This window comes from Carcharhinus amblyrhynchos, chromosome 24, assembly GCF_965287045.1.
Source record: "Carcharhinus amblyrhynchos chromosome 24, sCarAmb.v2.hapA, whole genome shotgun sequence".
Classification (NCBI taxonomy): domain Eukaryota; kingdom Metazoa; phylum Chordata; class Chondrichthyes; order Carcharhiniformes; family Carcharhinidae; genus Carcharhinus; species Carcharhinus amblyrhynchos.
The window spans coordinates 2476066-2490596 of record NC_137347.1 but is presented as its reverse complement, the minus strand read 5'-3'; the positions used below and the strand labels follow the sequence as shown (position 1 = coordinate 2490596).

General features: G+C 44.7%; 1 protein-coding gene across 1 annotated transcript in view; it reads right to left on the bottom strand.

Annotated features, from left to right (window-relative positions):
- Window positions 1–14531, bottom strand: part of LOC145357699 (uncharacterized) — a 116394-nt gene that overhangs the window by 60543 nt on the left and 41320 nt on the right. Inside the window, exons 8-10 of the mRNA XM_080211124.1 lie at window positions 9240–9293; window positions 4720–4773; window positions 3224–3271 (exon numbers count right to left, since the gene is read on the bottom strand). Coding sequence (XP_080067250.1) covers window positions 3224–3271; window positions 4720–4773; window positions 9240–9293 — 156 coding nt within the window. The remainder of the gene's footprint in view (window positions 1–3223; window positions 3272–4719; window positions 4774–9239; window positions 9294–14531) is intronic.

The window sequence follows — 14531 nt, the reverse complement described above, 5'->3', positions numbered from 1 at the left end:
CCTGAGGGTCACCACACCTCAGGCAAGGGGCAAGGTTAAGAACAGTCGGTCATGGAATGCTTCATTCTCAGGACTTGTTTCAGGGCCTCTGCACTCACCCTCTTTTTGTCCAAAATGTTTGATAAACATGGGGATGAATCCAGAGACCTTGGACTATAGCCAGACTGGACTGTTTAGTAATCTCATGCATGCCTGAAGGGAGTGAGTGCTGTTGAGTTTTAGATTCATTGCTCCCTAGCACTTGGTTCATTCTTTATACCCAAGACCGGTTGGTGAGAATTCTGTGGGCATCATGGCATACTCCCCAACTTAAAGGCACAATGTAGAGCTCTGACCCTGCTTAGCCCAGGGCACTGAATGCTAACTGTGTCGCCCATGGCTGTCCCAGGCTGAGATCATCTGGCATGGTAGTGACCTGAGACTGAACCTGACATGATAGAGGGAATGGGATAAAATGCCAAATGTTGTAGAATTACACAGCACACAGGCAGCCAGTCAGTCCTTCATGTCTGTGCTGATTCTGAAATAGCTACCCAATCAGTCTCAGCTTTTTCATTTTTAAACGTATCCCCAATTCCTATTTGACACTTAGAATTGAATGTTTCTTCCATTAACCTGTCGGGTAGTGCATTCCAATCAGATCCATTGTCCAAAGACCTGTTGGTTAGATGAATTAGGTGGGGTTATGGGGTTGGGGGTGGTGGGGGTGTTAGGTAAGATGCTCTTTCTTAAAGGCACAGTTTGGTCACACTCTTCAATTAGGTTCCATCCTGTAAGATGCCCTTTCGGAGAGTTGGGGCAGGCTTGAAGGGCTGAATGGCCTCCTTCTGCACTGTAGGGATTCTATGGTTCTATAGATTATTGAAGAGGAATTTGAGCTGGGAACAACCTATTCCATCACCCTGGCAGATCACTGGAACCCGTCCCCAGTGGAAGACCCAGGACAAAGTGAACCAACCTTTGAGAAAGGGAATGGTTAAAGGTCAGAAAGGTCAGCTCCTAGAAGTAACTCACTGTTTGGTATAATGCCTTTATGCATTCCAGCTCTGGGGTGGCAGTCCAATAATGCAAAGGTCCTCCACATCAGGAGGACCAGAATGACTCAGAGGGAAGGAAAGGGGGCTGGCAATGAGATAGTGGTGGGGGACGGGAGGGTCAAAGGAATTGATAGGCGGTTCTGTGGGCAAAAGCGTGACTCCAGGATGGTAGTCTGCCTCCCTGGAGCAGGGGTACAGGACGTATCAGAGAGGATAGAGGGAATTTTGAAGGGTGAGGGGACCCAAGCAGAAATAATAATACACATAGGAGAAAAGGATGTAGGAAGGCAGAGTAGGGGGGATGTACGTAGGCAATTTAGGGAGTTGGGGGCCAAGCTGAAGAGCAGGGCCTCCAGGGTGGCATTCTCTGGGCTGCTGCCTAGTACCAGCAGGGCTAGGAATAAAGAGATCCTGCAGCTGAATGCATGGCTGAGGGATTGGTGCAAGGTAGAGGGCTTTACTTTTGTCGATCACTGGGAAGTATTTGTGAGGGAAGGGCACCTGTACAGGAGGGATGGGGAGCATTTGAATGGGAGGGGGACAAATATCTTAGCTAGGAGGTTAGCTGGAGTGTTTCAGCGGGGTTTAAACTAATTTGGAGGGGGGGTGGGGATGAGACTGATAGCTCATTAGGCACTGGGATTGGGAGCGAGTTGGGTGACAGGCTAGGTTTGGTTGAACGGAAAATTATCAGGGGAAAGGAGGATCCGAGTGGGCCTGGAGGGTTGGAGTGTGTCTGTTTTAATGCGAGGAGTGTAACAGGTAAAACGGATGAGCTTAGGGCCTTGATGTTTGTGAGGAATTTAGATGTGGTGGCAGTGACGGAGACGTGGTTAAAGGAAGGGCAGGACTGGCAGCTGAATATCCCTGGGTATAAGTGTTTTAGGTGTGACAGAGGAGGGTTGAAGAGAGGTGGAGGGGTGGCGTTGTTAGTAAAGGAGCACATCACAGCAGTGCAGAGGGAGAACAGTATGGAGGAGTTAGGGATTGAGTCGCGGTGGGAGTTTGCGCATTCTCCCTGTGGTTGCGTGGGTTTCCTCTGGGTGCTCCGGTTTCCTCCCACACCCCAAAGATGTGCTCTTAGGCTGATTGGTGTACCAAATTGACCCGACACTATTCTCCCCTGAATCTGGCTACAATAGGGGTACCATTACCATGCACACGGGGTAAGGTAGGTGTAGGAAAATGCATTGTTCAAATGGCAGCACGGGCTCGTTGGGCCGAAGGGCCTGTATCCCGTGCTGGGTTGTTCTTTGTAACAAGCTAATGAAGATTTTCACAATGCTGGGCTAATTGGCTATATCAATGTTTTGATTTGATCTGATTTATTATTGTCACATGTATTAACATACAGTGAAAAGTATTGTTTCTGCGTGTTATACAGACAAAGCATACCTTTCATATTGAAGGAAATGAGAGAGTGCAGAATATCATGTACAGCCACAGCTAGGGTGTAGAGAAAGATCACCTTAATGGAAGGTAGATCCATTCAAAAGTCTGACAGCAGCAGGGAAGAAGCTGTTCTTGAGTTGATTGATATGCGACTTCAGATTTTTGTATCTTTTTCCCGACAGGAAACAGTGGAAGAGAAAATGTCCGGGGTGCGTGGGGTCCTGAACTATGCTGGCTGCTTCACATGAAAGTCACAATCCTGAATCAGACCATTCTGTCACCAGCAGTCTTTCCCCTCCACCTGAGCAACTGGTCACGTTTAGCCATCTGCTTACTAAACCCTTCACCCCTTTATTCTCCATCGAGTTATCCAATCCAATCTTGACTGTTCACATAGTGTTAGTGAGTGAGAAACTAAGTGAAATGCAGTCTCCCAACTCAGTATTCAGAGGTTTCTCCTGACTTATATTTATTGACTGGTCAGTTAATGGAACAAGGCTGTTTCTCTTTACCCTGTTTCATTCCTTCATAATTTTAAACACTTCTATTGTGTCAGCTCCAGAATCTGCAGTTATCAGGAAAACTGCAAAAATCTTTCCATTCTTTCTTCAGATGTGTATCCTTTCATCGCAGGGAGTATCCCAGTGAATCTGTACAGGAAGGTTATCAATTTAACATCCCAGCAACTTCATAAGCCTGAGTTGCCTATGTTTTCTCACATCATTACTGAAACTGCTTTCAGTGTCTAAGCTGTGTACAATACTCCAGTTAAACAATGCACAGGTTGTTCTTACCAGGAGGTCTGCACTCCCTTCTGCACCGTGGAGGTTACCAGTAAGTCCCTGTACAAACAGAGCACAAAATAATCATCATCAATTCACTCAGAAAATTGGCCTCACATGCTGTCAGGCTGAAAGGTCGGTAGCTGTTTGAGATTAGATATGTAAGAGTCATTTGATTCTAATCTATAACTCACCCCTAGGTATCATTTATTCTAATATTAGGGACCAGATCGGAATCTCCAAGGTATATGATGAAGTTTGACAAGGCCCCAACTTTTTTGGATTTTGGTATTTCTGTAAGAATAAGATTCCATTGGCCCACGAGGAGGCTTTTATTAAAACAAACTTTATTGAACTATACAACTTAACTATAACAGGAAAATTTAGTATATTTTTTACCTATTGAAAATAAAAAGATATAATTCTTTACTGCTAATCTATGTTTGTTAGTTCAAATTTAAGCAATATTCCTCTTATAGACTCAAACTCTTCTTCAGGATCAGTTAGCAAAAACACACAGGCTTACATGGATTGTCAGTCCTCAAGCCTTTTAGTACCTCTGGAGAAAGATACTTATATTCTGGCCAGTTCTAGACTTCGAGAGAGAGAGAGCAAAAAAATGCTACTCCTTGCAAAATCCAAACAGAAACTGCCTGCTTATCTCTCTGTAAAACAAGCTCTTCCCATTGACATATGATGCATTGTCAAGCAGCCTAATTAAATCCTAATCTGAAACCTCTGGGGGCAACCCAAAAAGTAACAAAACTGCATTAACTCAGATTAAAACAAATACTCCAATTACTAGGACTAATTATCCTTCTACAGGTGGACTATCTGAAGCAGATAAAGCGGCACCATTTAAACAGAGCTGACCCTTAACATCTTTTCACAAGAAACATGACACAAATACATTTCTTAAAGGCATAGTATGATCACACTCAATATAAACCATCCACAATCTTCAATTAGATTCCATTCTGTAATCCAGTCTGAAAGATTTATAAACCACTGAGATTTTGAATTATATTTTAGCCTATGGTTCAATGCTGGTTATTCTATCTATAACCTTTCAATAAGCTAAACACCTGAGTATGGTCATTTTGAACATATCATAGAATCATAGACCCTACAGTGCAGAGTCTGCACCAAACACAATCCCACCCAGGCCCTACCCCCATATTATACCCACTAATCCCTCTAACCTATGCACCCCTGGACACTAAGGGGCAATTTCTTAGCATGGCCAATCAACCTAACCCGCACATCTTTGGACTGTGGGAGGAAACCAGAGCACCCGGAGGAAACCCACGCAGACATGAGGAGAACGTGCAAACTCCACACAGACAGTGACCCGAGCCGGGAATCGAACCCAGGACCCTAGAGCTGTGAGGCAGCAGTGCTAACCACTGTGCTACCGTACCGCCCTATAGTGAGTTTCAAAAAGTCTTCAGGTTAGAAAACAGAATGAGCTATTATAAAGATATGATTGGTAAGACAGAATGATGTACCTGTTGTCCTGGGGGTCCTGGCTGGCCCATAGGTCCAATTCTTCCTGCAGCACCCTTTAAAATAAATCAGTTCATTAATAATTGCAGCACAACTAGTCCCCAACTATCATCTCAATAACAATAAATACACTGGTGGAACAGAAAGCTGTAGTGGGGAATTAATGTAGTAGTTGTGTGATGTTAGAATATGCAGAGTAGGAAAGGATAACTCTCATTTATTCACTCATGGGATATAGGTGCCCCTGGCTAGGTCAGCATTTATTGCCCATCCCTAATTGCCCGTGAGAAGGTGGTGGTGAGCTGCCTTCTTGAACTGCTGCAGTCCATGTGCCCCTCCCCACAGTCCTGTTAGGGAAGGAATTCCAGCATTTTGACCCAGCAACTGCAAAGGAATATATTCCTAATGTGGGGATGTCAGCATTGGACTGGGGTAAAAACAGAAAGAAGTCTCACAACATCAGCTTAAAGTCCAACAGGTTTATTTGTAGTAAATGCCACAAGCTTTTGGAAGCTTTCAGAACAGGCTGTTCCTTTGTCAGGTGAGTGGGAGTTCTGATCACAAACAGGGCACAAATACATAAACTCAATTTACGGAAATGTGAGTGGAGAGAGCGTTAAGCACAGGTTAAAAGGATGTGTAATGTTTCCAGACAGGACAGTTAGTGAGATTTTGCAAGTCCAGGCACGTTGTGGGGGTTACAGATAGTGCAACATGAACCCAAGATCCCTGTTGAGACCGTCCTCATGCATGCGGAACTCCCCTATCAGTCTGCGCTCAGTGACTCTGCGCTGTCGTGTGTCGTGAAGGCCGCCTTGGAGAATGCTTACCCGAAGGTCAGAGGCTGAATGCCCGTGACCACTGAAGTGTTCGCCAACAGGAAGGGAACAGTCTTGCCTGGTGATTGTCGAGCGATGTTCATTCATCCATTGTCGTAGCATCTGCATGGTCTCCCCAGTGTACCATGCTTCAGGACATCCTTTCCTGCAGCATATCAGGTAGACAATTTTGGCCGAATTTCAAGAGTATGTACCGTGTTCCTGGTGGATGGTGTTCTCACGTGAGATGATGGTATCCGTGTCGATGATCCGGCACATCTTCAGAGGTTGCTGTGGCAGGGTTGTGTGGCGTTGTGGTCACGGTTCTCCTGAAGACTGGGTAGTTTGCTGTGAACAATGGTCTGTTTGAGGTTGTGTGGTTGTTTGAAGACCAGGATCTTGGGTTCATGTCGCACTATCTGTAACCCCTACAACTTGCCTGGACTTGCAAAATCTCACTAACTTTCCTGTCTGGAGACAATACACATCTCTTTAACCTGTGCTTAATGCTCTCTCCACTCACATTGTCTGTACCTTTAAGGCTTGATTAGCTGTAAACACTCACATTCCGATCATTATTCGTGTAAATTGAGTTTGTGTCTTTGTGGCCTGTTTGTGATCAGAACTCCCAGCCACCTGATGAAGGAACAGCCTGTTCCGAAAGCTTGTGGCATTTGCTACGAATAAACCTGTTGGACTTTAAGCTGATGTTGTGGGACTTCTTTCTGACATATTCCTAAACCAGGATGGTGAGTGGCTTGGTGAGTTGCTGCAGTTCATCTTATAGATGATACTGCTGCCACTGTGTGTTGATGGTGAAGTGAGAGAATGTGTGTGGATGTGGTGCCAATCGAGCTGGCTGCTTTGTTCTGGGTGGTGTCAAACTTCTTGAGTGTTGTTGAGCAACACTTATTCAGACAGGGGCAGGATATTCCATTACGCTCCTGACTTGTAGATTGTGGACAGGCTTTGGGGGTCAGGAGGTGAGTTACTCTCTGCAGAGTTCCGAGTCTCTGATCTGCTCTTGTGTTGTTATTCGTCCATTGTCATCGATGAGGATCTCAACAGCATTAGTCACTTTGAGGCTGGATGCCGTGTGTCCGAAGATGACTGATCAATTTGGGCACGGAATGTCTTGGTACAGACTTGTGTAGACACTGTAGTTGTTGCACTGGTGGCTCTGGACTTGCGCAGCTCGCGCTTAAGTTGTGCTTCAGCAATGCACCTTGCTTCGTAAGTTCGACAGCCTTTGTGGATGAGGCAGCGCCAGGTAGGGTGGTTTTGTGCCAGTGTTTCCCAGGTGTAGGTCAGCAAGATTGGGGTATGGGGTGTCAGGGAGGGGTAGTACCTCTGGTGGGGGAACATGTCGCATCCTCTGTCCACCCTTTGTCCCCACCTGGCACTCAGCTCTCACCTGTGGCTCCCCGTAGCTGTTTACATGCGACAGCGGCCACACCGCGGGCAACGACCTCAACAAGTTGGCTAAACCAGGTGAGGGTAGCTGACGGATCTCAACCCTCAGTGAGAGAGGGAGATGTCTACCCCAGCATGTGAAGACAGATTCCGGCAGATTGAGCAGACGAGACCAATGGAAGGTCAAGAAAGCAGCCTCGGCAAGCCGTGTGGAACGCGAAGCGCAGGACAAGATACAGGAGATGTCCTGGTCATCCACTGTGCCTAGTCCCATCTCCAGCCGTCTTGACTCTTGTCTTGCCACTGGATCCAGATGGAAATTGAGAAGAGGGAGTGAGGTTGACGCTGTGCAACTCTCCCTCACTTTAATCCAAATTAAGCGCTAGTCTCGACACCATCTGCTCTCGTAGCTACAATTTATATATCGATAGAGTCATAGAATTCTAATAATGCAGGAGAGGCCATTCAGCCCATCAAAGCTACACCGACTTTCCATGGCTAGTTGTTTAGTTTGTGGTAATGATACCCCCTCTCCTCCCCAGGATGTTGATAGTGGGAGATTCAGCAATGGTAATGCCATTGAGTGTAAAGGAGCAATGGTTAGTTTCTCCCTCACTGGAGATGGTCATTGCCTGGCGTATGGTGTGAATGTTGTTTGCCACTTTTCAGCCCAAGCCTGGATATTTTCCAGGTCTTGCTGCACCTGGACTTGGATTGTTGAAGTTACAAATGGTGGAATGATCCGTGAACATTCTCACTACTGACCTTAAGATGGAGTAAAACACATTGATGAAGCATCTGAAATTACTGGGCCGAGGACACTATCCCAGTGAGATGACTGACCTCCCGAAACCACAACCACCTTCCTTTCAGCTAGATATGACTCCAACCAGCAAAGCATTTTCCCCTGGATTCTCATTGACTCCAGTTTTGTTAGGGTCCTAATATGGCCTTAATATCAAGGGCAGTCACTGCCACCTTGTGATTCATTCATGGAACATGTGTTTTAGGGGCAAGACCCACATTTTTTTTTATTTCAGTACAGCACTGTACAGGCCCTCGATGTTGTTCCAAGCTTTGTCCGAATCCAAGGTCAAACTATCCCACTCCTTCTGGTGGGCTCCATGTGCCTATCCAATAACCGCTTGAAAGTTCCTAAGTGTCTGACTCCACTGTGCTGCGGGCAGCATACTTTCATATCAGAGTCAAAGTGAGATCCAACTGAGATTCCAACTCAGTCTTTGCAGATTCCAGATGTACAAGTGTCATAAGCCCAATGCCTTGTTTGGTGTCAAAATAAAGAAAGTACCTTCATGTACATTTTATGAAACATCAAATAGATATTTCTGGGTACAGTACTGATGCATTCTGTGTTCTGGGACAGTATGTCAGCACCATGATTCCCCACTGTACCAGTTGTAAATCCACCTGATGCTCTGAGGCATCCAGGGATCCCACAGGAACAGCGGAGAGGTATCACCTTCTGTCATTCTCTTGTTGCACAGACCAGAGCAGCAGAGGTGAAGAACTGGAGACAGTATAGCACAAAAGAAAGGAATACATTTTAGGAACAGCTTAGAACCTTGCACAAGAGGAGCATCGTGGGGTATTTAGGGTATGTAAACCTGCCCAGTTTGTAGTCAGCATAATCTTACATTCAGCCACTGAGGCAGAAGCAAAACTATATTGACCTCCACACCTGAGTACGCAACTGGTTCAGTGCATTAGCCACGCTAAATTCTCCCTCAGTGTACCTGAAGAGACGTCAGAGTGTGGTGATTGGAGGATTTTCATTCCAGTGTTAATGTAAGCCTACTTGTGACCAAAAAATGAAATTTAAACTTTATTACAGGTGTTTCCTGCCACGTGAACCTCCAGAATCACCCTTTTAAGACCATTAGGGATGGGATGCCCAATCTCTTTGCCATAGCAGCAGCACCCATATTACAAGGATGAATTAAAAATAATGCCACTCTGATAATTGTATATAATTGGTTGCAGGTGGTGGGCGTGTTCACAAATAAGAACATACTGAAATAGTGGTTTCAGGGTGAGGAGGCGCATATTTGTAATGTGTATCTCAGTAAATAAATGGCTTTAAAACTGTGTAAAGATTGGCTCCGGTTTTATCCTTCACCAGTTGGCTTTCTGGAATATAAGACGCTGTGCAGTACACAATAAGAAGCACATTACCCATTCTAAGGCCAGAGAAAGGATGTGGCTTTCAATTAGTTATTGGGTTAAAAAGTTAATGGAAGCAGAACAATATTTATTATTGAATTATAACTTACTTTAGCTCCAGGACGCCCAATTTCTCCAGGAAGGCCAATCAAACCAGGAGGACCCTTAGGAAGCATTAAACAAAGTTAGATAGTTATTACAAGGAAACTACTGAATCAATCCTGGCCAAACCTGATACCCACATAAGCATACCTTTGAACAGGAATATTGGGTGAGACATCAGAAGGAAGCTTGAATGATGTTTCCATTATAACACAGGACCTTGAGGAGACAACAGCACTTTGATAATGTCCCTGGGCTAGTAATCCAGAGACCCAGGCTAATAATCCAGAGACCCAGGCTAGTAATCCAGAGACCTGGGCTAATGATCTGGGGGTATAAGTTCAAAACCCACTACGGCAACTGGTGGAATTTAACTTCAGTTAATAAAATCTGGAATTGGAAGCATGGCTCAGTAATGGTGAGGATGAAACTATCATCGCTTGTTGTAAAACACATCTGATTCACTAATGTCCTTTAGGCAAGGAAATCTGCCGTCCTTACCCGGTCTGGCCTATACACGACTCCAGATCCACAGCAATGAGTGGTGAGTGAGTGGAATCGGCTGCCATTGGTGTGGTGGAGGCAAATTTGTTAGGGTCTTTTAAGTGACATCTGGATGAGTACATGGGACTTAATAGGATTGAGGGTTATAGGTAAGCCTAGTAGGTAGAGGTAAATCGGCGCAACTTGTGGGCCGAAGGGCCTGTTTGTGCTGTAGTTTTCCTATGAATCTAACCACCCCCTGAAATAGCCCAGCAAGCCACTCAGTTCATGGGCAGTTAGAGGTGGGCACCAACTTCTGGCCCAGCCAGCAGTGCACATCCCACGGAAGTAAAAAGGAAAAAGCTATCATCATGCCCCTTTCACCCGTATAGGGGAGATTGGTCATCAGCAGCACTCCAACAATTTGATAGCCATTCAAAGCTAATTCCACTAGCAGGATATGTGAGTTCTGCACTAAGTGTGCCATGGGCTGGGGCGGGAGGTGGTTTAACAGCTGCAGCCTGTTCAAGCCTCGCTATCTCACTGCATTTTTCAAAAAGTAGTCAGAAACTTTGTAGCGCGAAATGATAAGCAATGCTATGCATGCCAATATCTCAAGTTCTGAATGAAAATTGGGTAACATTAAAACTGTTGTGGTTTGAATAAAATAAATAATGACATTTGTAAATCTATAGGATTATTATAATACTCTGTCTAATTTTATTGAATAAGAACATAGAACATTACAGTGCTGTACAGGCCCTTCGGCCCTCAATGTTGTGCCGACCTGTGAAATCAATCTAAAGCCCATCTCACCTACACAATTCCAATATCATCCATGTTTATCCAATGACCATTTGAATGCGCTTAATGTTGGCGAATCCACTACTGTTGTAGGCAGGGCATTCCACGCCCTTACTACCCTCTGAGTAAGGAACCTACCTCTGACATCTATCCTATATCTATCACCCCTCAATTTAAAGCTATGTCCCCTCATGTTAGCCATCTCCATCTGAGGAAAAAGGCTCATACTGTCCACCCTATCTAATCCTCTGATCATTTTATATGCTTCTATTAAGTCACCTCTTAACTTTCTTCTCTCTAACGAAAACAGCCTCAGGTCCCTCAGCCTTTCCTCATAAGACCTTCCCACCATACCAGGCAACATCCTGGTAAACCTCCTCTGCACCCTTTCCAATGCCTCCACATCCTTCCTATAATGCGGCGACCAGAACTGTACACAATACTCCAAATGCGGCTGCACCAGAGTTTTGTACAGGGTTCAGAATCACGGGGATATAAATGACACACCGATAACAGGCAAATGACATCATGCAGGACCCATCAATTTTAAACACAACTTACTAAGGTGGGGAGCCTGAGTGCTACTTGATTCAGTGGTTTGACATTCAGAGAGTGCCTTACAATTCCACAACTGGCACGATCAGCTGAATAACAGGCAAAATAACTGCTGCTCAGTAATCAACGACAAAGTGGTAAAATTACACTAATTGTAATTCTCTCTCTCTGGTTAATGTTCACTGTTAATGGGATAACAGCCTCTAAATGGGGTCAGTGATCTTAGACTGCCCCTGAAACACTGGTGTTATGACCGGATCCATTTTATGTAGAATTACATAAAATATACAGCACAGAAACAGGCCACTGGGCTCACTAGTCCGTGATGGGTGTTTATGCTTCATGAGTCTCCTCTTATTCATTGTCACTATCTCAGCCTTTCAGCACATCTTTCTACCTCTACTTCTCTCATGTACTCATGGTGGCACAGTGGCGTGCACCGCTGCCTCAAAGCGCCAGGGGCCCAGGTTCAATTCCAGCCTAGGGTGACTGTCTGTGGGAGTTTGTTCTCCCAGTGACAGCATGGGTTTCCTCCCACTGTCTAGAGTCTAAAGTGTAAGTTAGGTGGATAGGTCATGCTAAACTGCCCCTTAATGTCCCATGATGTGTAGGTTAGGGGAATATGTGGGTGACTGGGAGATGCTCTGTCAGAGAGTTGGTGCAGACACAATGAGCCAAATGGCCCCCTTCTGCACTGCAGGGATTCTATGATTTTTCTTCTGAATGTATCCAAAGTATCTGTTTCAACCACTTCCTGCAATTGCAAGTTCCACTTTCTCAATTAAGATTTTTTGTTTCTTTTCTCTCTTTTGGATTTATTAATTCCTGACTTGTATATATGGCTACTGGTTTTGAGTTCTGTCACATTTGGAATCATTCTACCCACACTTCACCTGTCCAAACCATTCACAATTGTTAAAACCTCTAGCTGGTCACCTCTAAATCATCTCTGAAGAATAAAGCTTCAATCTGGTCAATATTTCCCAATAGCTGTAATCTCTCAGTTATTGACCTTGTATACTTTTTCATTTGCATTTTCTCTAATGCTCCTATGGTATGGAGGTTAAGCTGTGCCCTACTCCAAGTGCAAGTGTCGTGGATCTGCCTCGTAATAAACAGTAACAAGAATTTAACACAATGTCATAGGCTGTGATTTGCCCAGCAACAGGTAGAAATGTGTCTTGAAACACGAGTAGCCAGAATTCAAAAGATGTGATTTTCCCAGTAATGAGATTAGCAAGCATCTAATCAAAACAAGGTGTAAATTGCTCCATTGGTAGGAAACAGTCTACCTAGATGACTGAGAGATCATAGAACATAGAACATAGAACATTACAGCGCGGAACAGGCCCTTCGGCCCACAATGTTGCGCCGACCAGTCTTATTTTTAAAAAAAAAACATTGACCCACTAATCTAAACCAATCCCTTTTCGTCCATAAACCTATCCACCAATCTCTTAAACGCCCCCAAACTAGGCGCATTTACAACTGCAGCAGGCAGGGCATTCCAGTCCCTCACCACCCTCTGGATAAAGAACCTGCCCCTGACATCCGTCCTATAACTACCCCCCCTTAATTTAAAGCCATGCCCCCTCGTGCTAGCTTTCTCCATCCGAGGAAACAGGCTATCACCATCCACCCTATCTAAACCTCTAATCATCTTATATGTTTCTATAAGATCCCCTCTTAGCCGCCTTCTTTCCAGTGAAAACAACCCCAAATCCCTCAGTCTCTCCTCATAGGACCTCCCCTGCATACCAGGCAACATCCTGGTAAACCTCCTCTGCACCCTCTCCAAAGCCTCCACATCCTTCCTGTAATGTGGGGACCAGAACTGCACACAGTACTCCAAGTGCGGCCGCACCAGAGTTGTGTACAGTTGCAACATGACGCTGCGACTCCTAAATTCAATCCCCCTACCAATAAACGCCAAGACACCGTACGCCTTCTTAACAACCTTATCTACTTGATTCCCAACTTTCAGGGATCTATGTACACATACACCTAGATCCCTCTGCTCCTCCACTCTATTCAAAGTCCTCCCGTTAGCCCTATACTCAACACATCTGTTATTCCTACCGAAATGGATTACCTCACACTTCTCCGCATTAAACTCCATCCGCCACCTCGCGGCCCAGCTCTGCAACCTGTCCAAGTCACCCTGCAAACTTCGACACCCTTCCTCACAATCTACCACACCTCCGACTTTGGTGTCATCAGCAAACTTACTAATCCACCCAACTATGCCCTCATCCAGATCATTAATAAAGATTACAAACAGCAGTGGCCCCAAAACAGATCCCTGAGGCACACCACTCGTAACCGAACTCCATGATGAATAATTACCATCAACCACCACCCTCTGTCTCCTATCTGCTAACCAATTCCTGATCCAAGTACCTAAATTACCACCAATCCCATACATCTGCATTTTCTGCAGAAGCATATCAAGGTGAACCTTATCAAACGCCTTACTAAAATCCATATATACCACGTCTACTGCCCTACCCCTATCCACCTCTTTGGTCACCTTCTCAAAGAACTCAATAAGGTTAGTAAGGCACGACCTTCCCGCTACAAAACCATGCTGACTATCTCTAATCAATTCATTACTCTCCAAATAACTATAAATCCTATCCCTAATAATTCTTTCTAAAACCTTGCCCACTACAGAAGTAAGACTCACTGGTCTATAATTCCCAGGGAAGTCTCTGTTCCCCTTCTTAAACAATGGGACAACATTCGCTGTCCTCCAATCTTCCGGTACTATACCAGAGACCAACGACGACCTGAAGATCAGAGCCAGTGGCTCTGCAATCACCTCTCTTGCCTCCCATAGAATCCTAGGGTAAATCCCGTCTGGACCAGGGGACTTATCAGTTGGAGGTATACACATGCTAATTTCTAGAGTCAAGGAATTTGAGAGATGCAGACAGCCAAATACAAAGATTGAAGAATTAAAGAGGAAGAAATGGTATAATTGCCAGCTCCCTGGGAAGCAGGCAGGCCAGGTTAATCCATCAGCTAAGGGGCCAGTTTACATCTAACAACCCTAGAGGCCAGTCCATAACTCACAGCCAGGAGGCTAGGCCTACATCTAGGTGTTAGAACAAAGGCAGTGCCGAAACCTTCGTAATGAAAGTTTAAATATCTTCGCTGGACCAGGAAAAGATATTTCCTAGACCTGACTCTCAGCCTTGTATTGTGTGGTAACTATAAATTGGATTTGACTAATAGATTTATTTAATTTGGATGATTTTTGGGAAGGGGGAGATCTTAAGAAGTTCAGGGATCATAGATATATATTTGGAACAAGAGGTAATTTCTACTTAAACTTTAATGATTCATATATTTAATTGTCTTAAGCGTATTGTGATCCTGTTTGTGTGTATTCATCTTTAATTTATTAAATAGTCTTTAATAAATGTTGTCTGATGATTTTAGCTATTGATTGGTTA